The sequence below is a fragment of the Ictalurus furcatus genome, chromosome 10 (genome assembly GCF_023375685.1).
Source record: "Ictalurus furcatus strain D&B chromosome 10, Billie_1.0, whole genome shotgun sequence".
Taxonomy (NCBI): Eukaryota; Metazoa; Chordata; class Actinopteri; order Siluriformes; family Ictaluridae; genus Ictalurus; species Ictalurus furcatus.
The window spans coordinates 12,690,428-12,717,760 of NC_071264.1; the positions used below are offsets into that span (position 1 = coordinate 12,690,428).

The window sequence follows — 27,333 nt, forward strand, 5'->3', positions numbered from 1 at the left end:
ACACACACAAACACGCACACACTCTAAATGCCAGGTTGGTGTAGTGAAGCGAAATCAGTAGAGGCAGCTCTACACATTATTAACCTGAGCAGGAAACCTCAGGAGACGGCTCTTGCAAAATGGTGTGTAATGAAAGAAAGAAAAATGAGACGTTTCTTTTCTAACAAAGGCTTTGTTTATACAGTCTCTGGAAATTTTGGAGTGGAACATGTTCAGTTGTGCAATCGAACTGACTTTTATTTATTCTGCTATTTATTCAAGGTCATGTCAAAGTGTGATTTTTAGTTCTCGGGTACAACCGTCCGGACATGTCATGTCATAATTTCTGCCGTTTTGTGTACAATTTCCAGGCAAGTACAGTGCCCTCCATTAATATTGGCACCCTTGGAAAATATGAGCAAAGAAGGCTGTGAACAATTGTCTTTATGGTTTAACCTTTTGATCTATTGTTCAAAAAAATTCACAAAAATACTCTGCTCTCATGAATATCAAACAGTTGCAAACACAACACCGGTTTATATATATATAAAAAATAAATCTTTGTTAAATATAGGTGTGAGGACACTGTATGTGGCCCAGACAGAAACGCAGTAATGTCGTGATTTGATCCTTCTTGACAGATAGTAGTTTCACAATGAAATTATGCTGCGTCCATATTTTAATATGGAACAGTGCAGAGCTTGGCAACACTGGTTGCTGTAGTAACGACAAAAACGTGCATCATTTGCTAGTCATCTTTTTACCAACCTGGAGATTTTTCTCGCACATTATGTTTTACATAAAGGCAACGTCACAATTCTGAACCTACTTCTGAGTGTACAATTTCCTCACGCTGTTGTGTATTTGCACTTTATGTAGTCTTGCGAACTGCTCAGTGTTGCATCATGGTCCTGAAGAAATGTCATTTCGTTCCAATGTATACAAGCTACTGTATATAGAGGAATGACAATAAAATCCCACTTCCCTTGACTTGAAGAGCAGCAAATGGCGACAAATACAGAGGATGGGAATGCTTGCAATGTTTGTTGCTGCTATCACCATGGATACAATAGTTAATTGAGGGATATACATAGATACATAGAAATATATTACCTGCTGCTCATTCTGTTCTCGTCTCAAAGGTTTGATGTTTATTAAAAAAAAGCTGCAGACCAAATTCTTAATCGAAAAAAAAAAACCAACAACACAAGAAGTCTAATTTCTGGTCAAACCGAGTCACATTTAAAACCACATATAAATGTGACTCAAATTCTATTCCAAAACATCACATGCCACGTGTTTTCTGCAAAGTCTTTGATATACAGATATCTTCAGATGTAGGTCAAAGTCAACTGCACAAAACAAAATCTTCTATAACCTCATGGTATCCTGTAAGGGTTATAAGGATACCATGAGTTGGGTGCTTTCCTGCTGTACTAGCTTGATGGTATTCTTATACACTCACCTACTGTACTAGCATGTGGATATATTTTTGATGGAGACTATAAAGCACCACTAATGGAGAATTGTGATAGATACGCAAGGGTGGTGGCCGAACGATGTAAATGTAAATGTAAATGGCTGTCTGGTTTTATTCCCACCTCTGCCATGTTGATAACACCCACAGCGAGAGTCTTGTAGCCCAGGATAGTCCGGTTTTTATAGCGTTTTCTTCTCTGGAGCATGATCTGCAAGCGGTTAGCATCTCTCTTCAGGAAGTGGGGATACTGCGGAGAGATAGAGAGAAGAAAAACTAAATAAGGATACTGAGTGTAAGAGAGAAGTGGTGTAAGAGAGACCGGGACTATTACAGAATATTACATCATTTTCGTTTGAAGCACTGTAGCATCTCTGCTCCCACAAGAATTCTCATTCACTCACTTAAGACAGACACACACACACACACACACACACACACACAGCTTTAAACAGTGAGGTAAAGCAAAATATAATTTTTGCAGTTCAGGGCTTCTCGACATAATTATAGCTTCCAGTCAACTCTTGTAAATCAGATATACGCCCACTTTATTAGGAACACCTGTGCAGCTCTTACTCATGCAATTATCCAGTTATCAATCAGCCAATCACATGGCAGCAGTGCAATGCATAAAATCATGCAGATACAGGAGAAGAGCTTCGGTTAATGATCAGAACCGGACTGTTGAAGCTTGAAGACAATGTTTTGCCAATTGTCAACTGTCCAGTTTGGGTGAGTCTGTGCCCACTGTAGCCTCAGATCTCCCTGTTCTTGGCTAGCAGGAGTGGAACCCGATGTGGTCTTCTGCTGTTGTAATTCATCCGTGTCAAGGTTTGGTCTGTTGTGCATTCTGAAATCTTCTGCTCACCATGAAGAGTGGTACTCAAATAAAGAGTGGTCAAATAAGATGTTTCTGCCCACACAACTAGATCTTTTGGGTTTGTTTTTTTTGTTTTTCACCATTCTGTGTAAACTCTAGAGACTGCTGTACATGAAAATCCCAGTAGATCAGCAGTTTCTGCCCGTCTAGCACCCAACCATGCCACGCTCACTGAGATCATCCCCCCCCCCCACATTCTGTTGTTTGATGTGAACAATGAAGAACATGAAACTGAAGCTCTGCACTGTATCTGCATGATTTTATGCATTGCAATGCTGCTCATAAGCACCATCAGTGAGTGACCTGATGGTCCACTGATACCACAAAACCTTTGGGAAAACATCATTCATTAGAATTACGTTTTACTGTATTGCACCAATGTTGGAAAGTTAGATAAAGCGATATAACAACAGCTTTGGTAAGACACTATCTTATATCCTTAACATTTTTATTTCTGTTAAAACATAATGGATGTAATTTAGTTTAAGATCTAGATCTTTAGACCTTAAATGTTTATTGATGGAACAGGTTCTCTTAGTTAGCAAATTACTGCCTGTGGTAATCACACGTATGCTACAAAAGTGATGGCGATTGAGAGAGTTTTATATAGGGATATAGATATGGAAGAATATATTCTACACTCTCAGAATAAAGGTACCAAACTATACTTTTCCTTGTCACTGGCATCAATATATTTTTTTTTTACCTTCAGTATGTATATTTGTATGTACCTGGAAATTTGAACATAGTATACCTTTAAAAATCATTTACGTTACATAACTGGACCTTTAGAACCACTGATGTACCCTTGATGTTACCAGATCACCAACAAGGACAAGCAGAGTTTGGAATGTTTATTTCTGACAATGTATCCTGATTTTGTGTTTCTTTGATTATGTTCTGCAGAGTCAAAAACTGAGTGTTATTTCAACCAAAATCTACTAAATCTACTACCTGTAGGGAAAAGGTGAGCTCCAGATCTGTCTCCATCAGGCCACTGGGAGGAAGCATGTACTCATTGGACCTCAAGATACGTTTGGACCCCTGAGGACACAAATGTAAAAATTTTATATAGTTTATATAGATCGCATAGACACTGTTGAGCCCTTGAGCAAAACCCTCAACTGCTCAGCAATTCATAATACACTGATATGCTTGACAAGTGAAAAATGATTCGGTTTTCATTCAAAATATTACAGCAAAAGAAGACTATAGAGCCTAGTATAATCAGATCATTTCCAAAATAAATTGACAAGCGTGATGGCAATGTAAAAACCCACAGCTTCTTTCTAAACCTGTCCGACAATCATTTTCCCCCGAGCCATTGTTGGAGTAATTAGAGTAAATTGAGCTTTCACAGGCTGCAAATAAAATAAGTAAGTAAGCAAACGTTTCCCAGTTCATGAAATGGTTATGAAGCGTGCGTGATCTGTGCCGCTGAGCTTTCCGTGTCTCCAGTGATCGAACAACCAGCTGCTCTGGCATCTGTCTATGCCACCAGCTGCTGATGAGCCTTGCCAAGCGAAAGATATAAAAGGGACATGGTGGCAGTGTGGCTAAGTCCACTGGTTCAATGTACAGGCCTGTTGCCTCACATGCACACATACAGTAAATGCACAGCAGACTGAATTGCTTTAATATGAATAAATATTTGACCTAGTCTTGAGTGTTGAAATGGTGTCAGTGTAATATATATCACCAGAGAGCTGAAAGTTCGGTGCAGTGAGAGTGCGGTGCAGTACTTTTGTTACTCCTCAGGTTGCGCTCTTCAGGACTGAGATTCCTGCTCCTGGAATCTGTCAGAGCCTTTCGGGTCACGGCTCCACATGTTCCTTTCACGAAAGGGACAACCTTTGTTTTAACATTCCACATTCTTTTGAGTTCCTATTTCAGACCTGGACTCTCTCCAGCTTGTTATATTTCTTCCACTGGATGTGTGCATCAAATGGGATTGGCAGATCTTCTGTTTTCTGTTCCTTATCTCTTATTACTGTGTCTGCTTGGTTTGTCTTTACATGTTTATCTGTCTGGCTCTGGAGGTCCCACAGGAGCTTAGTTGTTTTCTGCTCTTTCTCTAGCCCTTCCCATTTGGACTAGGGAGTATTCAGCCAATATTGCTTGAAGATGGAACTCTATGCCATCACTGCCACTTGTTTTTCTCATGCTTTCCTCAACTGCAACCTGCTACACCCTGCTTTGATTGATAGTGTTGTCTGCTTGTTCTGCCTCTGCCTCAAGACTGATCCTTATTAGTCTTGTCTTGTCCAACCACTGGTGAAACTTCTTCGTATCTGCTATCTGTTGTTGGTGCATTCCACAAAGGTTTATCCTGCCATGACACCTCCTCTGTTACTATGTTATCCACATTCCCTATTTGTTTGAGGCCCTCCCGTATCTGCGCAGGCTTCAAGGCCACTGTTTGAAAGTGGATTTGACACTTTTAAGCCCTCTCATGGTTGATGTATGTTTAAGAAGGAGCTCTTGATATCAGCAACCATATCTGATATTATTCACTGTGCTATATTTGTATATGTGACAGTACTCTCTTGCTAAAAGAACTCCAGTGGAGATCCATGCGAAGTGATGGCTATGGTTGTAATGGATATCTCTTCTTGCATTCTCAACGGTTACATGCCACAGTGCTGTAGAAATATTTGGGGGACGTCACTAAAGCAATCTCACGATCATCTTTGAATAGTATAATTCCTAAGTACATTAGCCGTAGTTTTATTTGTTTGATGCTGGAATTCCAGGTGTTGGATGTTTGATACAAGTTGTATACAATGTGTGTGTGACCTCTGATGGAAGAAAAAGTGCACTGACCTTCAAACAAGACACAATGAAAATGACAGTATACTGTATTTGCAGCTCCTGTTATAAAGATATGGACTTTGTGTGAGTCAGCTAAACGTGTTCACTCTAAAGTTAATAAAACAAAGGCAGGAAAGCATTATGGCTGATAAAAACAGCTTCAGTCTTCATAACAAGCTCCCATCTTGATTTCATTTCCTTCCAAGACTTTGTCTTTGGAAACCACGCAATGAATCGATCCAGTGTTCATGAAGCAGTAAAGCACTTAAGGATCTTGTTTTTCATTGTCACGGTCCACAGAAAAGAAAGGTTAAAGAGACAAGATGAGAGAAGGAGTGAAGGACACAGGAGAGGGAGATTGAGAAATGACTCCGAGAGGCTTCAAAAAAATAAATATGCAAACACGTATCCATAACGGACGTGATGAAAAGCGCCCAACGATCCAGCCTTGAGGGAAAGTGCTTACCAACTGACACTCTTCAAGCACGAGTTGAGATAAAGCTGAGGATGAGGGTTTTTCTGCATCATCAAGCTTTTGGCAGAAATACAGCCAAGTCTGAAAATCTCAGGTTCTTTTTCACATTTATCAACTCGTTCCATCTGCTGCTCTCTGGTCTATCGTTTCTCCAAAGACAGCAAAAACTGATTTGGTCCACACAGAGGGGAATCATTAGAGAAAGAAAACACTGGATATTCTTAGTTAGTCTGATATACAAGTCACTTTCAAAGGCTTTACTGCCAGTAATCTCTGACTTCCTTCTCTGTGGTAGATTGAGTGCTTCTAAAGCTCCACTTCCATCTCTTGCATGACCTTCTCTGAACTGGTTGAGAGGCTGCAGATTCCTGTCATGCAGTAATTTTCTATTGTTCGACAAATAGCAGCCAATTAGGGAAGGCAAATAATGATCGTTGTTGATTCTGGAGTGTCTCTTTGGAAATTGAACCAAACATAGAAATATTGCTATCAAATGTTTGCCTTTATTGGGCGCAAGGTGGCTTAGGGGTTAGCATGTTTGCCTCATACCTCCAGGGTCGGGGGTTTGATTCCCACCGTGGCCCTGTGTGTATGGAGTTTGCATGTTTTCCCCGTGCTGCGGGGGTTTCCTCCGGTTTCCTCCCCCAGTCCAAATACATGCATGGTTGCCTTAATTTTAATATTTGAAATGAAATTGAATTTAAATGTTGTCACTAAGAACTGTGTAGCATAGAATCTATTTCTTCGATCACTCTGTGTATACACAGAGGCATGCTAGAAGTAAGAATTAAACAAGGGTGTATCGTTATAGTAAAATAATCCATGACAGGGTGGTGTGATACAAGCCAATGTGAACCGGAGTTACTATTACTAAGCCAAAGTTGATTATATTCCTACAATATCAATATTGTGGAATGTCTGCAAAGCTAATGAATGCTTGTTATCACTTACATTACAGCAGCAATAATAGTTGTTTCCTTCTCTTTCTCTTTTGAATTTAATAAGAAAAAAATACATCTTGTCATGTTCAAGAGAAAGCACAAAGTTTTACCTCTGACGGTTACAAAGCACTGACACTGGAGACTCCTTCCAAATTTGCTTACACCCTTACAGAAAACTTCAATAAAATGATTACACATCTTAAAAATCTGTTCATGTGGAATGTCCGCCATACAAGTCCCTGTGTAAGTTGTTACTATAGATGATATAGTATTAGAACAAGCTTGTTAATATAAATCTTGCAAACGGAGCCACTGTCAGAGCAGCTATTAGAAAAAATAAACCAAGAACTTGTAACTGTAATGCGTTTGTCACGAGTGGTGAGGAGGAGGTGCAGTACAGGAACTTGGTGGGTGAGACACCCTTGTGGTCTCAGGCTGGAGCTCTGGAGAGGAGGGCACTATGTTGACCTCTGACTGGAGCTCAGCAGATGAAACCACCTTGTGGGTCTCTAGCTGAAGCTCTGGAGACAAGGTCACCAAGTTGACCTCCGGTTGTGGCTCTGGAGATGAGGTTGCCACATTGACCTCTGGCTGGAGCATTGCAGGGGAGAACACCTCTTGGGTCTCGGGATGGAGCTCTGGAGATGAGGCTGCCCAGTCGGCCTGCTCTCTCTCATAATACATGGTGAACGGCCTCAAGGTTTTGGCCATGAGACTGTTTTTCCCCCAAAATCTCTCCAAATCCAACTGAGGTTCTGTGTTAAAAACCACCCTCATGAGACACACAAACTCGGCCACGCTTCCCAGGCCGAGGTTGCCTGAGGCGATTGGGAGCTCCACCCACCGGCAAGCTGGGCCAGTGAACCGGGACACCATGAACCCCAGCCACTGCTTCTCTTCAGGCTTGTGAAATAAAGCTGGCATTGGAGAAAAAATCTCTCCAATGGGCTTTCAAAGCCTTGAAATGGTGCCGGCGTGCCCATGGGAAACCATTGGGGAAAGTGCATGGAATCAAATGCTGGCAAAAAGATTCCGGTGTGACATTCCTTTTGCGCTCCTGCTGCATCCGTCTTGTGGGCGAAGTACTAGACTCTGTCTGGTGTCATGAGTGGAGAGGAGGAGATACAGGATGCATGTGCAGCAAAGAGCTTTATTAAGGAAATCAAGCAGACAGATCCAAAACATGAATCAATAACATGGTGGAAAACAGGCAAAGGTTAGGCGATCGGCAAACAGACATAAGGCAGGAAAGGCAAAAGGACAAAACAAGAAACCGGACGCATGATCAAAACACTAGAAACGTGAACACAGGACAAAGGCTTGGTACGGAGAAAATGCTCACAATACTTCACCCTTAACGTAGACATACGAGGGGTTGAAATAACAAACGTAATCAAGGGGGAAACATAAACACCTGAGACACATTAAGAGACAACCAATGACATAACAGGGGCAGAGACATGACATAAACCATAACAAACACACGTGTCGAAAGTAAACAAAGTCTCTGACAGTAATCAATCAGAACTTTGGTACAACACAGTGGAACAACAAGGAGATGGAATTGAATGTTGACTGCTGGGTTATAACGTAAATTTAAAAAAATCTGAATTTGGAGTGATTTCACTTTTGGAGTTAAACCACACAAAACGTGTCAATAGTCTGTATGATACCGCATTGATACTTCAGACCAAATGCTTTCCCCATTTTATCTTGATATCACAAAAATACTAATGTATAAGTATCTGTATTATATTGCAGTCAAACAACAACTCACTGGTATCCTCCATCCTTACTACCACAGAGTTTAGTTCCATCTCTGGGTGTAACAACATAGCACCAGAATGACAGTTTACTGTGTTAAGGAATCTGAATGTTATAAAAAAACCCCAAAAAACCAGTATCATATCTAGGTGTGGTCTGGCTGTGAAATATTAAAACAGGTTATGCTACTTTTCAGAGAAAACTATTTTTTTTTATACCTTAATACTTCTACTCTGCTGTGGTGTTAATGTGAAATTATACTTACATTTCTAGAATATTAAAATGGTTTTGAATTTCAGTTTGTAAGCAGTTATAATTGAGAAATTTCTAGAGCCTCTTGTAAGTACATGTGAGAGTGGGAGTGGCTTTGGGTGAAAGCAGCATGCTACATTACAAAGGCACAGTCAAGCTAAATAGTAACGGTCCAGTTACATAAAATTCCTTGCGTGTAAAGATCTGGATGAGTAAATATTTTGAATTTTACCTGCCTGTTATATTTGCTAACCAAATTAGTTGGTTCTATTTCCCAAAATATAAACCCATTTGTCATTTAAACCACCATGACTGACCAGGATAATGCAGTTACTGAAGATGAATGAATGCTGTAAATGCTGAATGAGAAACTTGTATATTCCCATGTTACCGAACATGTCCTGTCTTTGTTCCACACGCTTCATTGGTATTTAAACGCTATGTTTTGATCATTGACATTTTATTTTTTATCATTATAATTTCTGATCTCTCTAGCTCTCTGAAGACCCGTCTCTGGTCTGATAAGCCGCCTTCAGCTATATAATTTACATAAATTTGCCTGGATCAGCCACAACAGAGGATCTGCTACAGAAGCCATGCTTGTTCATGTTTGAAAAAAAAAAAAAGAGTCTCTGACCTGTGGCCATTCTTTTCATACAGTGATCGGCTCTGATGAAGTCATTTTTCAAGTGCTTGGTTTGGCTTGGTTGTGGAAGAGTGAGTTCGTGCCCAAACACCATAGCTAAAGTTGTGACTAGAGAAATAAAAGCAGGCTTCTTTTCCTGTGTTGTTAGCAGACTCCCTTGAGCCAGCTAACCAACAAATAAATCCAGCATCACAGCTTTTAATTTGAGACAGGTTATATTGTAATAGTAATACAGTAATACAGACCATTCCCGAAGACAATGATTGACTGGAAGTAAACACCTTGATGTAACAGGTTTCACTTCCCTAATTTGATCTGGACAGCTATAAAAAAATTTCCACCCTTAATGAAGCTGTTAAGGATCTGAATTCTGAGCCAGAATGAAATCAAAAGCTGAGACGGAGTAGAGTTATTTCTCTTCCTTCAGCTCTCCTTCCTGATGAGGTCATCAATCCCGCGATCGTTTGAAACAGGGGTCGAATTTAAACTCTCAGAACACATGATCCACCACTGAACCTAATTACCGGGTTCGTTTAGTGTTCTTCTTTTAAAGAGAATAAAAGCCTGTTTGTGTCAGGAGTGCACACACACACACACACACACACACACACACACACATAAAAACACACATGTATACTCAAAGCAACCTGTGAAGAATGTTGAGGGCCTCCTAGTGCCTCTGAACTAATCCTCTCAGTGTATCCCAGCATGCATCATTTCAGCTCCCACCCCTCTCACTCCGCCGTTCCCACTGAACAAGCTGTCACCCTGGCAACAGCTCCCACGGTGCCGCGGTGCCGGGTGTGAAGGGCTTGTGCGGATGCACACAAAAGGCAAAAAAGAGACACATAATGGAAACACACACTCGCTTTGTCATACCTGAATCTTAACAGCGATGACCACAGAGTTGAGTTCCCGGTCCAGCTCCTTCAAAACAATCAGCTTCTTCAGTGTGAGGCTGCACAGCCTGGGAGAGGAGGAGAGGAGGAGGGGAGGTGGAAAGGAACGAGGGAGAAGAGAGAGATACTCTTTAGATGTTTTATTGCCACCTACCACCAACACCTCAGCCCCCCGTGCCCCAAATACATTTTCTTTGAAATGCTTTTCTTCATTTCCTGTTAATATATAATTATATATATATATATATATATATATATATATATATATATATATATATATATATATATATATATAAATACTTTTTTTATTTATTTTTTTTGTGGACTAAACTGCAGTAAAGCAAATTGTGTTTGTGTGATATAGTACTGTTGATTTTATTATCATGCTTTGGACCAATTATTTATCCAACTTAGGATCAAATGAGATTCATAGCACTTCATCATTATATCATTAAAAACACAGCAAAATGTATAGACCTTTTAATCAAAATAAATCTACTTCTTTAATGCTTGCATTAAGGGGGATCTTTTAAATGCTAAGTATAAACACAACTAGACCCCAAAGAAATAAGTAAGTAAGTAAATAAGCCACAACCATGTACAAACAAGCAGACAATTCAATATTAATAATAATATATATTAATAACAATAATGTCTTTTCTTTATATGGCTGTTTCTTGCACTCAAAGTGTACAAATATGTTGGTATTTTATCTTGAGATTTTCTGATTTGTACAAATATCTTACGTAGTGCAAATATTTTCATGCCAATTTCCTGCACCTAATCTTAACATCTATGAAAACATGTACAGATTTGATTTTGTGAACACCTACAATGTTGCACAACCTGGATGCCAGTAACAAAACATTTCGCACACATCACACACCTACACTCACACAGTAAACAATAGCGCCACTGGCACATGCCCTTATTTCGCAACGCAAATCCCACACAACACGCATCATTTGTCATGTTAGAACCACTGTCTTCCTGCTGAGACACAGTTTACCATTCAAACCTCTCATGAGGAAGACACACCTCGGTGTGATGATATAAGTGACTCAGCAGTTGTACTGTTCGCACATGTGTTTTTGTTTCTGTGGTAAATGAGCTGCAGATGCTTTTCCATCTCAAGGTGAGATATCAAGCCACGTCTACAGGGAAATCCTTATTTGTCATGGTGAGGTTTTAACACTGTGTAATCAGTTGCATTTGCAAGTTGGTATTAGACGCAAGTCAACTGAGACAAAACCGCAAAGCGAAAAAGCCACAAAGGTAAAGTTTCGATTGCGCCACGATGTGTTTGACAGCGCATGAGAAAGATTCATGTAGTTCCTTGTAGTTCAACCATCGCCAACTGGTGGATCTGCAAAGACTTTCAGTGAACTGAACCAAGTACATGAAAAATACTGTAGCAGAGCAACCAGCTCAGCTTCTATAGCAGATATTCTGTTCCAGCCAATCACATGTATTTATCTAAATGATTTACCTAAAGGCCTTTTTCCCCTTTCTGGTATGATTGAAAACAATCTGTTGAAAACATCATGTTTATAGAAAAGAGAATATGTGTGTGCATCGGGACAAAAAAAGTCACAATAATAGTCAGTTTTTACTTTAATCAGTATTAAGCGTGCGGGGCAAAGAAAGGCCATGTTCATGAAGTGGCTGGTGAGATTTGGATTGACAACTCCCTGTATAGTCACAGTGTTTGTCCAGTGTAGTAGGGCTGCAACTAACGATTATTTTCATAATCGATTAGTTGGCCGATTATTTTTATTGGCACCCCCCCCCCATTGATTTAGTACTGTAGTTTAATTCTGTGCTTTTTGTGCATCCATAAAAATAATGCATAAATACTTGTATATAATATAAACTAATATATAAGTTTATATTATATAATAGTATTTATGCATTACTTTTTATAAAAGGTAATGTTGACATAAACAGTAAAGTGAAGAAAGTCATTGTCAGTGACTCTGGGTATCTGCTAAAGCTAGCGGCGTCACATTACATGCGTATGACGTCAACTAGGAAGCGACTTATACTTCCGGTTAGTAAAAAAAACGTTAGTGTTCTATTTGAGACGATATTACCTTTCTAAAATTCACACACTAGATGATAAGAGTACATAGTGCATAGTGTAAGTATAGTACGTCATTTGGGACACAACTTTAGTATTTACTCTCCGAAGCGTGTTTTCGGAACAGAAGTAACGAAGGGAGTAAATGTACTGCGCGCAGACCAACCTGTTCGATAATGAGATTCGATGACAACGATTTCCAAAATCGATTATTATTGATTAGTTGTTGCAGCTCTATAGTAGTAGTGGAAATTACTTACTTACTTAGTATATATATATATATTTGTTTGTAATTAATATTTGAGGTTTAGGTAATCTCATATGACTATTTTGTCGAGATGAGCTTTCAGACAGTGTGCGAATTATACATTGACTTTCGGGGGTTCAGCTTTTTTCAGTTTGCCCAGATGAACTAGTTCCTGTAATGCAGATATGTGCTTCAGTGAACCACTGTGCTGTATCCTTAAAACAGCACATGAACACAACACTTTAAATGCTATGATTCATACAATGCTGTACAGCTTTATGTGACGAATAGTGCCAGTAATGCCTTAAAAAAAAGTAGTATGTACTTTCTGAACTATTACTTTACCTCAACTTACTTGTCTTCACTTGCCAGAAAAAAACTGCCTTGTGCCTGTTCCTTTTCTCTTACTCAGGACATCACCAGTGTTAAATGAAATCTGAGTGCACAAAAGGCCTCTGTTATTTATATGAAAAAGGTCACTGCATTAATTTTCAATTTATTACCAACCTGAACTATATATGGATAAAACAGACATTCGTGACTCGTTACTAAAGGGTTGCGTCTTACACAATGGTATGGTATAGAACAAAAAGAATATGTTTAACAACTGTCAAAAGCGCTGGAGCTCGCGGCGCGCTCTGAAACCCAATGCACGAGCTCGAAGCGCAAACGCACGCTTCCGGGTTGTTCAGTGACATTGAATTTGTTTACGTCTTGCACGTGCGTTTGTTATGGTTTATGTCCTGTCTCCACCCTTGTATGTTATTGGATGTATCCCTCACGTGTTCTCATTAGTCTCCGCTGTTTTGTGCTCGCCCCTGATTATGTCTGTTATTTAAACCCCTCGTGTGTCCATGTTCGGGGCGAAGTATTGTTGGCGTATCCGTAGCGTACCAAGCCTTTGATGCTTGTTCTTTTGTTTCATGGTTTTGATCCTGTTCTCGTTCTCGTCCTCGTTTCACGATTCCTGTCTCAGCCCGGTTTATCCTGTTTGCTGATTGCCTGACCCATTGTCTGTTTTGGACCATGCTTTTGATTCACGTTTTGGATTTGTCTGCCTGCCTCTCTTCAACAAATCTCTTAACTCCACTTGCTTCTGTCTGTGTCACCATTACGTGACAAAAAAATGCCACAGTTTTTGTATGATAAACCATCTTACTATGGCAAAATGCTATTGAACTGATTCCTAACTATTCCACTGCTGAATGGATGATCATGAGAGAACACGCACACATAGCTTACTGTGAAGCACCAGCACAGGTGCAGCTTAAAATACATGCTGTGAGTAATGTATATGGTCTAATTTGCATTTTTTCTGGTCGTAAATTTATTGTCGTATGCTATTTTAATGAACAGTATTTTATCAGCTTGCTTCATTCAGACTCAAGCCTTAAAGTGACCTCAAGACAACAGGTAAACTTCATCTAATTAATTTTACCATAAACATTTCATTTTGATGTACTGTGTGGGGAATTTTATGCGGTATCTCCCATTCTATCCCTATTGCATTCAGCTGACTGAGCGCATGATTGCGTGGTATTTCCCGCATTTAGCCGACTGTGCACGCTCATGCATTGACAATAGTATGAAATTTTTGGGGTGGTCAAATTTTCTTTTCAGATAGACTGAGCAATGCGAGCTATTTTTTCACTATTAAAACTTAGCAGTATGTGAAAATTTCTAGACCCCCCCCCTACATCTTTTCTGACATCCTTCAGTTATTCACACCCTGATCTCAGAAGCGGCACAGAGAGTCATCGTCATCATCATCATCCTCCTCTTCCCTCTCAGCTGGACACTCCAGCTGTGGATCCAAATCTCACTAGCCAATAAGAGTGAACTTCTCTTAAGCCCCGCCCACACGTGAGGTTTGTGGCACAATGGCGAATGTAAACTTGCAGAGCATAAACGAAAACTTTGAAAACGTAAATGTAAACTCTGGCAGCACGCTCATAAACTATGAAGCTTAGAAAGCTGTTAACAAAGAATGCTGTTCATTCGAAGGCCATGTTACATTTTTACCACTGAGTTCACTGTTTTCAGTTTCAGAGTGTTTTTCTTCTTTTTCATTGTATATTTTTGTTTGTTTATTGAAAAGCTACGCTCAATACTTTAAGTGCAAATTTCAATATAAAATATCGCAAGGACATGCAATCGAAATGAATAACCGCAGAAGTGAATTGGGATTAAAAAAAGTCACGTACGGACGTAAGGAGTTTTATATAACTGCGCCTTCACAACTTTTAGTTGAACGGCCCTGATATAGGAAATTGTGGTGCAAATGACTGAAAGGCAAGGTTGTAATAATGAAGAAAAGAAGAAGAGAAAATGAATAATGCAGAAAGAGATGGGGATTAAAAGTTCAAGTTCAAAAAGAGTTCACCACTTTGCTCTGATCTTTGAACTGTCACAGTGCAGACTGAACCAGACTAGATCAGACATCCATCCTCACATTCACACCTCAGTGGGACAGAGTGTGAGTCTCAGATATAACACATTTTCTGTCTAACATGAAACCACCACAACAGGCATTTAATTTTTTAAATACACAACAAAACAGGATCTTTAGTAGTGATCCACTAAAATTTGTTACGGTAGCTCATGTTAAAGGTAAATTTCAGGAATACATATATCCTAAGTACATGTATTTTTCATTTATTTGCCTACTTGTTTTTGTAGCACTGCATAAATCATGGTAAGTTTATTTAATTACTTGTCCAAATTACAAAATACAAATACAAAAGAATGAAAATGCCATTAAACACATAAACACTTGCAACCTAAAATGTGTTCATATCCACTAGGCTATTAAACTGTTTGCACTGCAATGATTTGTGTTTATGTTAACAAAAAATATTTTTGAAAAAAAAAAAGAACGAAATATTTATACACAGCATTTCTGCATATGCGCACTGTGCCCTGAATATAAATCTGTATGAAAATGTATATATTTTTGTTCACAGATTACCGAGTGAACAGATGTACAGTCTGTTGCAAACCTATATTTATACACACCTAATAATACACACACACCTATATTTAATAAAGATATTTTTTTTGGATACACCTGTGTTGTGTTTGCAATTATTTGATATCCATGAGAGCAGAGAATATTTTGTGGATTTTTTGTAACAAAAGATCAAAAGGTTAAACAATAAAGGCGATTTTTCACAGCCTTACCAAGGGTGCCAATATTAGTGGAGGGCAGTGTATATTGCTTATTGATTGGGGTGTTGCGTTCTTGCATGATTGAGGATTTCTCTGCAGGTCATCAATAACCGCAACAGTGGAAACAGCTAAACGTATTCATCATTACTTATTCGCTCAAACACAGATTGCACCGATTTTTCTTATTGTCAGGCAAATACAGTCACTGGGGGAACATTCAGTGCATTCATAATTAACAAAGACTCACTCACCCACAAAGTTGCAAGCTTAAACTCACTGAACCCTAACATTAGACATGCACACAAAGACGAATAGTCACATGGCAACTGTGGGCGAGAAAAACGGCATTCACTGCCACCAAAACATCTCTCCCAAACAGAGCGGGCCATTGACGGAGCAACAGGGAGAAATGTTCACGCTAACTCAGCACAAAGCATAGCCACCTGACCGAAACTATTCACCACTGGACTCTGAGAGTCCCAGAGCGGGCAGACCGGAGTGGAAAGAGTCGAAATCCGTGTGCCAGGGAGCATGGGAACAAACTGCAAACAGTGTGCTGCGTTCAGAAGAACTGTTCACACTCGGCAGATCCAGAGTCTTATGTAAGACTCTGTTTTCCCGCAAGTCAGGAGAAGCCACTGCTCGTGCCAGCTTTCAAAAACAGTGTCTTACTCAGGACATGACCAGTCATGCCAGCACACATGCTTCTGCTGACTGGCTAAATAAAGAAAAGGACGGACAATATGGAGAGAAAAAGATCATATCATGCTACCAGAAACCATTTCCTCAAGACCTGATGCACATCATGATATACTGGTTTGCTCACAAGGTGCCAACCAAACACTAGTGCTGCATTAAAAATATCTACCAAAATACTATACAAAATGTATAATATGTCCAAGCTCAGTCTTTATTATCGGCCGCCAATCTGTAGTGTGAGGGCAACACTTGCTACCAAGCCTGGTTACTGTTTCACAAAATATAATAGTTATTAGCCTACTGTTACTTAGCTTGCTAGCAAACATAAAGTGGCTACTGGTTTTAACTGCCGAATATAGGCAAATAGTTAGCCTAATGTTAACGAGCTTGCTGAGAAATATAAACAGGCTACTGGCTTTAATTGCAGAATATTTATAATAGTTAGCCTAATATTAGGGAGCTTGCTAGCCAAAATAGGCACTGGTTTTAATGACAGAATCTAATAGTTAGCATACTGTTAACTAGCTTGCCGATAAAAGAAGGTATATGAGGTATAATACCCTAATGTTAGCTAGATTGCTAGCAAATATAGATACTGGTTTATATTACAGAATATAACAGTTAGCCTAATAACACTAACACTAATATTAGCTAGCTCTGTTGCTAACAACATTAGTGTGGTGCTGCTTTAAGTAGCTGACTAGCTTAGCTAGCTAATGCTGCTAAACAGATGCTTGTGAGTGAGAGTAACAACGAAGAATCTGTTATATTGTTTTTTTGTCCAGTTTTATGTTGATCAATGTCATTAACATTTGGATTACAAACAATGTGATATTTCCTCTTTTTATACAAGCTGCCACATAGCATTTTTTCAGTAATAATAACAGTGTTTTGTCCATAGTTTCATGGGGGTGTACTGTAGGCTGGCTGAAAGAATTTAAGATGCACAACCTGCGGCAGGTGACCTCTGTCAATCGCCCACATTTAGCCCTTTCTCTTTCTAAAATCACTGAGGGGTCACTCACCCTCTCACGCTCTCTCTCTCTGTCTCTCGTCACATTTCTCTATTTCTCACACATAAACAGCACTTAACTGTTAGCAACTCCTACGCTAAACTGCCTAATTAGCCTGCCTGAAGGAACAGGTGCTCTGTTTCCCTCAAAGAGAAAAAGAGAGGGAAAGACATTTAAACAAAAAGACATATATCAAGTATAATTTGCTCTGTGGTGCTTTATTATGGCAAGCATGCCAGGAAAGCTTGCAGATCCGGAAGAGTGGGAAAAGTACAAGCTGACCCTGAAGTGTCGGTCACGACGTGATTTGAATCTCAATGAAAAGATGTGGCCTTGAAAAGTATGCTCTAAAGGGAAGCGTTCTGATTTACCTTGAAACGTGGAGCTGGATTAAATCACAAAGAGACGCAGCTGTCCCTGTCTGCAACTGTGCTGCAGTCATTTCGTGCTTTACAGGTCTAGCATTATTTTTAAACTCATATTCTCCTCTTGTTGTAAAACTAAATCTAAATGGTCAAACTAAATCTTGTACACGTACCTGTTTGGGAAATTCATTACTGCTTATCAAGCACATACACCAATCAGCCATAACATTAAAACCACCGACAGGTGCCGTTAATAACGTTGATTATCTTGTTACAGTGGCACCTTTCAAGTTTTGGGATATATTATGCAGCAAGTGAACTGTCGGTTCATGAAGCTTATGTGCTGGAAGATGGACAAAAGGGGAAAAAAGTGTGCTTGAGACTGGTTTGTTAAGCACATCCCACAGATGCGTGATATGACTGAGATCTGGGGAATTTGGAGTCCAAGTCAACACCCTGAACTCTTTATCATGTTCCTCAAACCATTCCTGAACTATTTTATAAATCACAATTCAGCTCTTGTTAAAGTTGCTCAGATCCTTATGCTTGACCATTTTCCCTGCTTCCAACACATCAACTTCCAACTGTTCACTTGCTTCCTAATATTTACCCCCCCTTGACAGGTGCCATTGTAATGAATGCTATCACTACACCCGTCAGGGGTATAAATGTTATGGCTGATCGGTGTAAGGACTTCTACAAATTTATACAAATAGAATTATGCAAACTTCATAGTGTAGTGTCAAGTGACTGCTGCAAATTATTCATTTAGAGCAAATAAGCATTTTCAATGAGCGAATTTTCATCACAAATTCAAGACCAATGTATTGTTGCTTGGTTGCCAAAGAAGACTGAACACTAGGGTTGTGCAATGTAATGATTTAATTGTCTCTGCGTGATGCTACACTGCTATGATATCCAGTGAGGTTTAATCTGAATATATTATATTATCAGACCTGCTAACCTTTGTGCATTTTGCGTAGGAGCTCTGGAATTTAGTCGGAATATGCTAATGCAAGTTATTACACAAAAATAGCCCTTTTTCTCTCCAACAGAACCCGATAGACAAATCTGCATTTTTGCACCTGATTTTGAACTCTCTAATATAATAATATGCACGTGATATATAATACACCGCCTGGAGGCCCCGCCCCCATCTCACATGCTCTCGGTTCAAAGTTATGCGTAGATCAGGGCTTAGTGTCAACGTTACCATAACAACATGGAGCCTGTGAGTTCAGTCAGCAAATACAAGCTTTTCCATCACGCTGAGTTTTAAATGATTTCCATCTCAGCAAAACCTCATCCAGGTGTGACAGGAAAAAGAAGAAGAGTTGTTCGGCATTTCATATTTGTCTGACATTGAGGAACAAGCTCTGGTTTTTGAAAAATGACTTAAAATGCACACATAATTCATCAGTAAAACAGCAATATATTGCCTTTATAGCATTAAATGCCAGTGTTCGGGAATAAGTAGAAGCCTTTATTTGTTACATACATTACAGCACAGTGAAATTTTTTTTTGCATATCCCAGCTTGTTAGGAAGCTGGGAGCAGCTTGGCGGTGCAGGGGCTTGAACCTTCTGAGCAGTAACCCAGAGCCTTAACTATTGAGCCACCACTGCCCCTAACACAAGAAATACAGCTTTTATCCTGGTTTTCACCCATTATTTCCATATCCTCATTGAATCTTAAATGCTGAAATTTACGGACCTCAATTTGTGCCCCATATGTTAGTTTGATGCCTTTTCAACCTCACAATTATCCCTCAGTCGGTTTACTCTATTACATTTAAGGTGTATCAATAAATGGTTAATATTATTTAATATAAATAATATTAATAGATTATTAGGTTGTATGTAAACATAGCTATTTGGAGACTGAGGGAAAGTAATTGGCTGTAGTCTCTGGGTGGGAGGGATGGTATTACTCTCTCCCCTGCCAATCAGAGTGACAATAACCAATCGTGAGCATCTGTGAGCTCAAATATGTGGAAGAGGACGGATAGTGCTTTCCCTTGAGTGAGGTAAATTGAGTAGCAGTTAAAGTTATTTATAGCACTTTTCTAGACACTCAAAGCGCATTACATAGTATGGGTGGGGGGGAATCTCCTCACCCACCACTAGCGTGAAGCATTCACCTAGATCAGGGGTGGGCAATCTTATCCGGAAAGGGCCGGTGTGGGTGCAGGTTTTCATTCCAACCAAGCAGAAGCCACACCTGAATCTATTGAAAGCCAAGACCAACTGATTAAATAGGTGGAATCAGGTGTGCCTCCGACTTGGTTGGAATGAAAACCTGCACCCACACCAGCCCTTTCAGGATAAGATTGCCCATCCCTGACCTACATGATGCAACTGCAGCCATAGTTCAACAGAACGCCCACCACACACCAGCTATTGGTGGAGAGAGTGATGTAGTCAATTCAGAGATGGGGATTATTAGGGGGCCATAACAGAGAAGGGCCAATGGGGGAATTTTAATGACCACACAGAGTCAGGTTTAACATGTCATCCAAAAGACAGTGCTGTTTTAACAAATACAGTGTCCCATCACTATACTGAGGCATTAGGACCCACATAGACCACAGGGTGAACACCCCCCTGCTGGCCTCTCTAATACCACTTCCAGCAGCAATCTTAGTTTTCCTCAGGAGAACTCCCATCCAGAATCTGGTCAGGCTCAACCCTGCTTAGCTTCAATGAGAAACCAGGCAAGAACTGCAGGGTGATATGGCTCCAGCCAAGGATTTCATGCAGTACAAAAAGATGTGGTAAACCTAGAGCAAGCATGTTAGCCTTCACCCTCCCTGGTGGGTAGCTGTCGTGTGATGGGGAGAGCTGGCTAGTGCTTGGGAAATGGCACTGACTAAAATGGGAGGAAAACAGGGTAAAAATCCATGGAAAGAAAGAAACTGAAGAAATGCATGAAGAATGCAGAATTGCTGGTAAGTAAATAAAAATGAACCATAACGTGAATGATAAATAATATCACATCTCTCCTTAAGACATTGACACCTTCCTTCATAACATTACTGGCTGCGTGCTGTTACAATCACTGCTTTGCACTGACTTCCTTCAAACTCTGTGTGACTCATCCTGCTGTGCCACTGACAAAAAAATAAATAAATAAATAAATACAAATAAAGACATGAGAAATGCTCCTATGATTATGGCATACTCTTCTAAAAAGTACAAACTCTGACTTTGTCAGCGAATCTGAAATCGGATCCTCGTCAGGATCGCTGCTGTGCTAAAAATCTGCAGCTGCACCTGCAGGGGCAAAAAAAAAACGTGTAATAAATTAACCATTCATTCATGTTCAAGGAACCTCTTTTATGCTTTGCTGTACTAAATGTTTAAACAGATGTGCATACCTCCAGTCAGCAAACCACTGCACAACACAGCACAACCCTGCCCTGCTCAGAACCACACCACTGTACTTCCTCCATCAGCATACACACACTCACACACACACTCACACACATCCTGTAGACAGCCACAAAGTTCATTTGGAGTCTTATCTATGTACTTCTCCTTCAAGGTCTCTGAGGATGAAGTGCATGAATGAATGATATCCTGCCTGCCCCATTCACCAGGGGACGCACTCAGGACATGCTGACGCATCTGAGTAACACACACACACACACACACACACACACATACACACACACACAAAAGTCAGTTCTCTGAGCACTGGGTGGCCGCTGCTGCTTCTGAAATACAGAAAATGAAGGAGAAGAGACGTCCAGCTCAAGCTCTATTTAGGAAAGTGAGACAGGACAAGTAGACATTGACAGCGACAACTGGCGGGGTGAACTTAACCCTGTTTAATTAATCACAGCAGGTCACCAAAACACAAATCTGTGCAACCCTATACTCAGAAACCTGCATGCACTGACCATCATGCACATGTGCTCTTAGGTACACACTTACTCACACACACACACACACACACACACACACACACACACACACACACACACACACTGCATGCAGCTGCAGGTCATAAATTCTGCCCACTGCCCTGGTTACAAGCTAGCAAAATATGAGTTCTATAAATAATGAAGAAGTGCTCACAGCCTGGTCTCCTGCCCTCTCACTGTCTTCAGAATACACAGAAAAATCACACAGATCATACAAGCAAAAGCAGTATAGAAGTATAGCAACTGCACACTACACCTAATTACCGTTATTAGGATAGATCTAACCTAACACATACTCCATATTGAAATAAAGATCCTATTTATGATTTTTAAGGTGACACAGACGTCTTCTTTTTCAGGACACTATAAAAACTGAAATGGGTCTTGGCCGAAATTAGACGCTTCAATTTGCATCTCCATATTTGGCATCACCACGTTTAAAGAATTTAATTAGTTGTTGTATGGAAGTTGTGACAAGTTATATCTACAATACTTAATAGACTTCAAAGGCATTAATAGGCATCACTTGTGTTATAGGTGCCTGATAGGTTTCTCTCCCTCATCACCTGTTAATGATACCCCTGACCCTACGTTCACACCAGCAAGTAACCAGTAACTCATTGTTTGTCTCTCATGACCTCAAACAGTTTATATAATGGATCAGATTTAAGTAAATTTACACACATAATCATGTTACTTTCATTTTTTTGTGCCAAATTAATGGGATGAATGAGTGCTAACCACAGGCAGGAACTAAAGTCATAAGAGGAACCTTGTAATGTGCCCACGAGGGACTAGGAACAGCATCAGCATCAGTTTATTTGTAAAAGTCAGTAACTTTTCCTCCACAAGCCGGAGCAGGTTACGCTTTACAGGTTTCTCTGTAACTTGACAAGCCTCGTTTGTTTTTTAATTCATGTCAAGAGAGAGAAAAGTGATAGGCGGCAACGACTGTAACGACTGTTTATAGCTGTGTAAGGTAAGTGATAACAGGAACTAACTTATCTTGTGGATGTTCCATTACATTAAATGTAACTATAAACAGATAAAAAGTATGATGTGTTGTTCATTAATGAATATAAAAATTTTAATTGTCAGTTAATTGCTGTGGTGTAAGAGGATTAAAACGCTTCCTGAGGTGCTGTTATAGCTCCACAGCAGGCTGCATCACAACACCTCATCTATGACTACGTTTACATGGACAGCAGAAATGTAATTAGTGACCTTATTCTGAATAAGACAGTATTCTGATAAAGGTGTTTACATGAGTCACTTTTAGAATACTCCTTTCATGTTCCCATTTTACATGTTATAGAACATAGATCGATTAATGGCACACGTCATTACGTCACCACGCCACGCCGTCCGACGTTCCCTCCAGAATTTCACGTATCGACATACAGTTAGTCTTCGTTATGGTACCGTATACAGTTTTGGGGGTTTCATTTTTATTTTACAAAAGTTCAAGTGCAGTTTATTATTTGTCGTGCTATACGTGCAAATAGACAACTGCTTGAAGACAAGGGCTGCGTCCCAAACCACGTACTTACCTACTACATAGTAGCTGAAACACATGTATCTCGCCTACTATATAGTAGGTAAATACGTGGTTTGGGACGCAGCCGTACTCTCTTGTTTGTGGTCAAACGGTTGAGCACTGCCGTGTGTGTACGTGTCCTGTCACAAAATGTGGTGAAAACTCCCACACGATGTTAATAATGTGATTAAGGTGTGTACATGTCTGTAATACACTTCGATAATGCGACTAAAACAGGAATACTCCACATGTCTTAATTCAGTTTGTGTTTACTTCGAGTATGACTTTAGTCGGATTAAGGTCATCAATAATCGCGGTTTACATGCTAGTTTCTTAATCAGAGTATTGTCTTAATTGGGTTAATATCGGATAATTGTTGTCCATGTACACATACTGATTGATTATTTTCCTAAAATGGTGCACCCTGTTGTGTTCTATTCCTTACTTGAAGAGCATTAAGTAGGTGTCTATGGCAAGACCACTGTCCTTTACCACTGTACAGAGACGAATCAAACACCCCCTGTCAAAATACCTATCATCCTCCAGCTCAGACACTTACTGCCCTTACTCTAACAGTCCACAGGGAGACCCTGGGTGCAGAATTGCGTGCACCCGCATTCCTTCCAAGACTCAAAGGCACACTGCATGTGAAAAGCATGTGGTTTGCAGTCAAAGTGCAACAGGCGGTGAAATCGGAGAATACTAAAGACATGTGTTATGAAACACAGCTCATCCTGTAACTATGAACAATCCAAAGAATGAGAAGACAGCTGCTTGGCTAGAGCACAGCTTTTTGAAAATAATATCCTTGCACTTATCTAGAGCAGTGATAAACAAGTATGTTTACCAGTGGGAGCTGAGTGTGCGTCACTGCATATGTTGTCTGGTTAAGCCTTGTGAAACTGCACCAAAAAAAATACCACAAACACGCATTGGTCCTTTAGTGCATTCTCGCTCTCTGCCTGACGTGCAAGCTTTCTCTCAGGCGAGTAGCAACTTCTGCCGAGCAGGAGAAAAACAGAAACAAAGGCACAGGATGACATCATGACATTACATGTCTGTTAAAAAGCACAGCAACACCCTGTAAATGGAGAGAAATTAAAGTAGCACGTGTAACTAAAAAATAATAATAAATGTGGTGTGGGGGTCAGTGTGCTTTGTAATGCCATTTGATCTGATTGCGATTGGAGCTGTTTGTCATCTTAATCCATTTCCTACCACTGAGGCTTTTAGTGTTTCACCTAACTACACTATGTGTGTACGTTATAACACAGGATCATGGTTATGCAATAATCTAGTTGCAGCAAGACTGTAATAACAGAAATGGCCTGAGAGAACACCAGCAGTGCCAGCCTGAAGTTACAGCCATGATATCATTTCACTAAACAACATTTTTAGACATCTAAATCTGTTTCTCTTTGTCATTCCAGTTGTGTTGTTAAATGTTTTAAAAAGGGTTTTTCAAGGGTTCTTGAGATGGTTACCAAGTCAACATTTTTAAAGGGCTTTTACCTGCAAAATTTATGAAAGGGAAATGCTCTGCGGCAGAGTTCTTAAGACTTAAAGGTTCCCTCAGAAGTGCATACTGAAGAATAGTGATTTACACGTACTGTGCTAGGTTTCATACTAGCTTTGTAGGCACGTTAGCAAAGCAGGCTAAATGTACTAGCTACACTATATGGCAAAAGTTTGTGGACACCTGACCATTATATAGGTATACGTGCTTTTTGAACATCCCATTCCAGATTTAGTCCCCCTTTGTTGTTATAATAACCTCCACACTTCTGTGAAGGAAGAGTGGACGTTAGATTTTGGTGATTTGTGCTCATTCAGCAGCAAGAGTATTGGTGAGGTCATTGATTGAACGCTGACACATAGTCAGTGTTCCAGTTCATCCCAAAGGTGTTCAGTGGAGCTGAGCTCCAGGGCTCTGTGCAGGCCACTCAAGTTCTTCCATTACAATCATGTCTTCATGGAGCTCACTTTGTGCACAGGGGTATTGTCATGCAGCTATTGTCACATGGGTATTGTCACGTCGGGCGGCTGTGACTCAGGTGGTAGTGCGGGATGTCCACTAATCGTAGGGTTGGAGGTTCAATTCCCGGCCCACATGACTCCACATGCTGAAGTGTCCTTAGGCAAGACACTGAACCCCAAGTTGCTCCCGATGGCAAAGTAGCGCCTTGCATGCGCCTTGGTGTGTGAGAGTGTGTGTGAATGGGTGAATGAGACACAATGTAAAGCGCTTTGGATAAAAGCACTATGTAAGTGCAGACGATTTACCATTTGGAAGAGGTTTGGGCCCCTTAGTTCCAGTAGAGGGAACTCTTAAAGATGTTCTAGAAAATTGTGTGCTTCCAACTTTGTGGCAACAGTTGGTTTTGATGGTCATGTGTCAACAAACATTTGGCCATAAAGTGTAGGTACACTCACCAGAGGAACCAATCACTCTACAACTTCCTTCCATTTTTGTGTATCAGTGGGTAAATAGGAACTAACGGCAGGTAGGGACTAACTTGTGAGTGGTGAACTGAAAACACCTCGGCCCACACGTGCCATAGGGCTGGTCCAAGGAATCATTTGAGGCATTAACTGGGATTTGTCACTTTACCAAGTTATAATAATACATAATTTCCAAGAAAAAAATCTCATCTCAAATGTTGCCTGTCATGCTGTCACTGAAATAGTGTCTTGGTGTCATGCAAGTTATAAAATATGTCATTTTTCATTTTATAAAAATCATTTTAAGATTTGTTCTACTTTTTTGAGCAATCCAAACATCACATGAAAAAATCTGCATATAGTATTCCTGATTACTACTATACCATTTTTAAGATAAGTAGCATCTCTTTTATTGTTCTTGTGGTCTACTGGTGTTTAGAATGAGAGCGCTGGCTCTGCTGTTGTAGCTGGCAGTGATTTCTGAACAGGAAATGCCTCAACCGAGGTACACGAAAGACACGAGGAAGGCTCTGTTTAACAGCTGCCAGACAGTGAGAGATTCAAGCTAAAGTTTTAACAGATTGTGTTCACAATATAATGCCTGGGGATCTTATAAGAATGCTTTACTGCGCAATATATAATGATCTCATCCTATGACTCCTGTTTATAAACTGCAATATTCAGCACATGGAATATTGTTAAAGTGGACAGTTCTAAACATTGTTACATCTCTGGTGTTTCCTTTTGGGAGGAGTTTGCCTTGATAAGCAACATTTTTTGGCAGAACATCTGCTCATTTCAGAAGGCAAAATACAACCCCAATTCCAAAAAAAGCTGGGACAGTATGGAAAAAGCTAATAAAAACAAAGAGGAGTGATTTGTAAATGTACTTTAACTTGTGTTTAAACAACAAATCTCATAAAGTCAAGATATTTGATGTTTTATCGAATCACCTGCATAGATTTTTGAAGGTAAATGGTTATTTTGAAACTGATGCATGCAACAAGTTCCTAAAAAGTTGGGACAGGGGCAATTTAGGACGAATAGCGATGTGAGAAGTGGAAATAAGAAGGTGATATGAAACAGGTGAGGCAATCGTCTAATCATAGTATATAAGGATCCTCCAGAAAAGGCCTAGTCCTTCACGAGCAAGGATGGGTCAAGGCTCAACAATCTGCCAACAGATACGTCAGGGAATAATCCAACACTTTCAAATCGGTAGGATTTGGGGCATTTCACCTTCTACGGTGCACAATATAATTAAAAGATTCAAAGAATCCGGTCAAATCTTGGTGCGTAAAGGGCAAGGCCAAAAACCACTTCTGAATGCGCGTGATCTCCGATCCCTCAGACGTCACTGTCTTAAAAACCTTCATGATTCTGTAATGGACATCCTGACATGGGCTCAGGAATACTTTGGTAAACCTTTGTCAGTCAACACCATTCGCCGCTGCATCCACAGGTGCAAGTTAAGTCTTTACTATGCAAAGCAGAAGCCATACATCAACACTGTCCAATTGCACCGCTGACTTCTCTGGGCTTGGTCTCATCTGAGATGGACAGTAGTACAGTGGAATCATCGTATTGTCCAGGCCAAAGAGGAAAAGGACCATCCAAGCTGTTATCAGCGTCAGGTCCAAAAGACAGCATCTATCATGGTATGGGGGTGTGTCAGTGCCCATGCCATAGGGAACTTAGACATCTGTGAGGGCAGCATTAATGTAGAACGATAT

General features: G+C 40.1%; 1 protein-coding gene across 1 annotated transcript in view; it reads right to left on the bottom strand.

Annotated features, from left to right (window-relative positions):
- The window catches only part of si:ch211-126j24.1 (phosphofurin acidic cluster sorting protein 2), an 86,986-nt gene that overhangs the window by 37,126 nt on the left and 22,527 nt on the right, over nucleotides 1–27,333 (bottom strand). The window contains exons 2-4 of the mRNA XM_053634068.1: nucleotides 10,105–10,192; nucleotides 3,291–3,380; nucleotides 1,581–1,706 (exon numbers count right to left, since the gene is read on the bottom strand). Coding sequence (XP_053490043.1) covers nucleotides 1,581–1,706; nucleotides 3,291–3,380; nucleotides 10,105–10,192 — 304 coding nt within the window. The remainder of the gene's footprint in view (nucleotides 1–1,580; nucleotides 1,707–3,290; nucleotides 3,381–10,104; nucleotides 10,193–27,333) is intronic.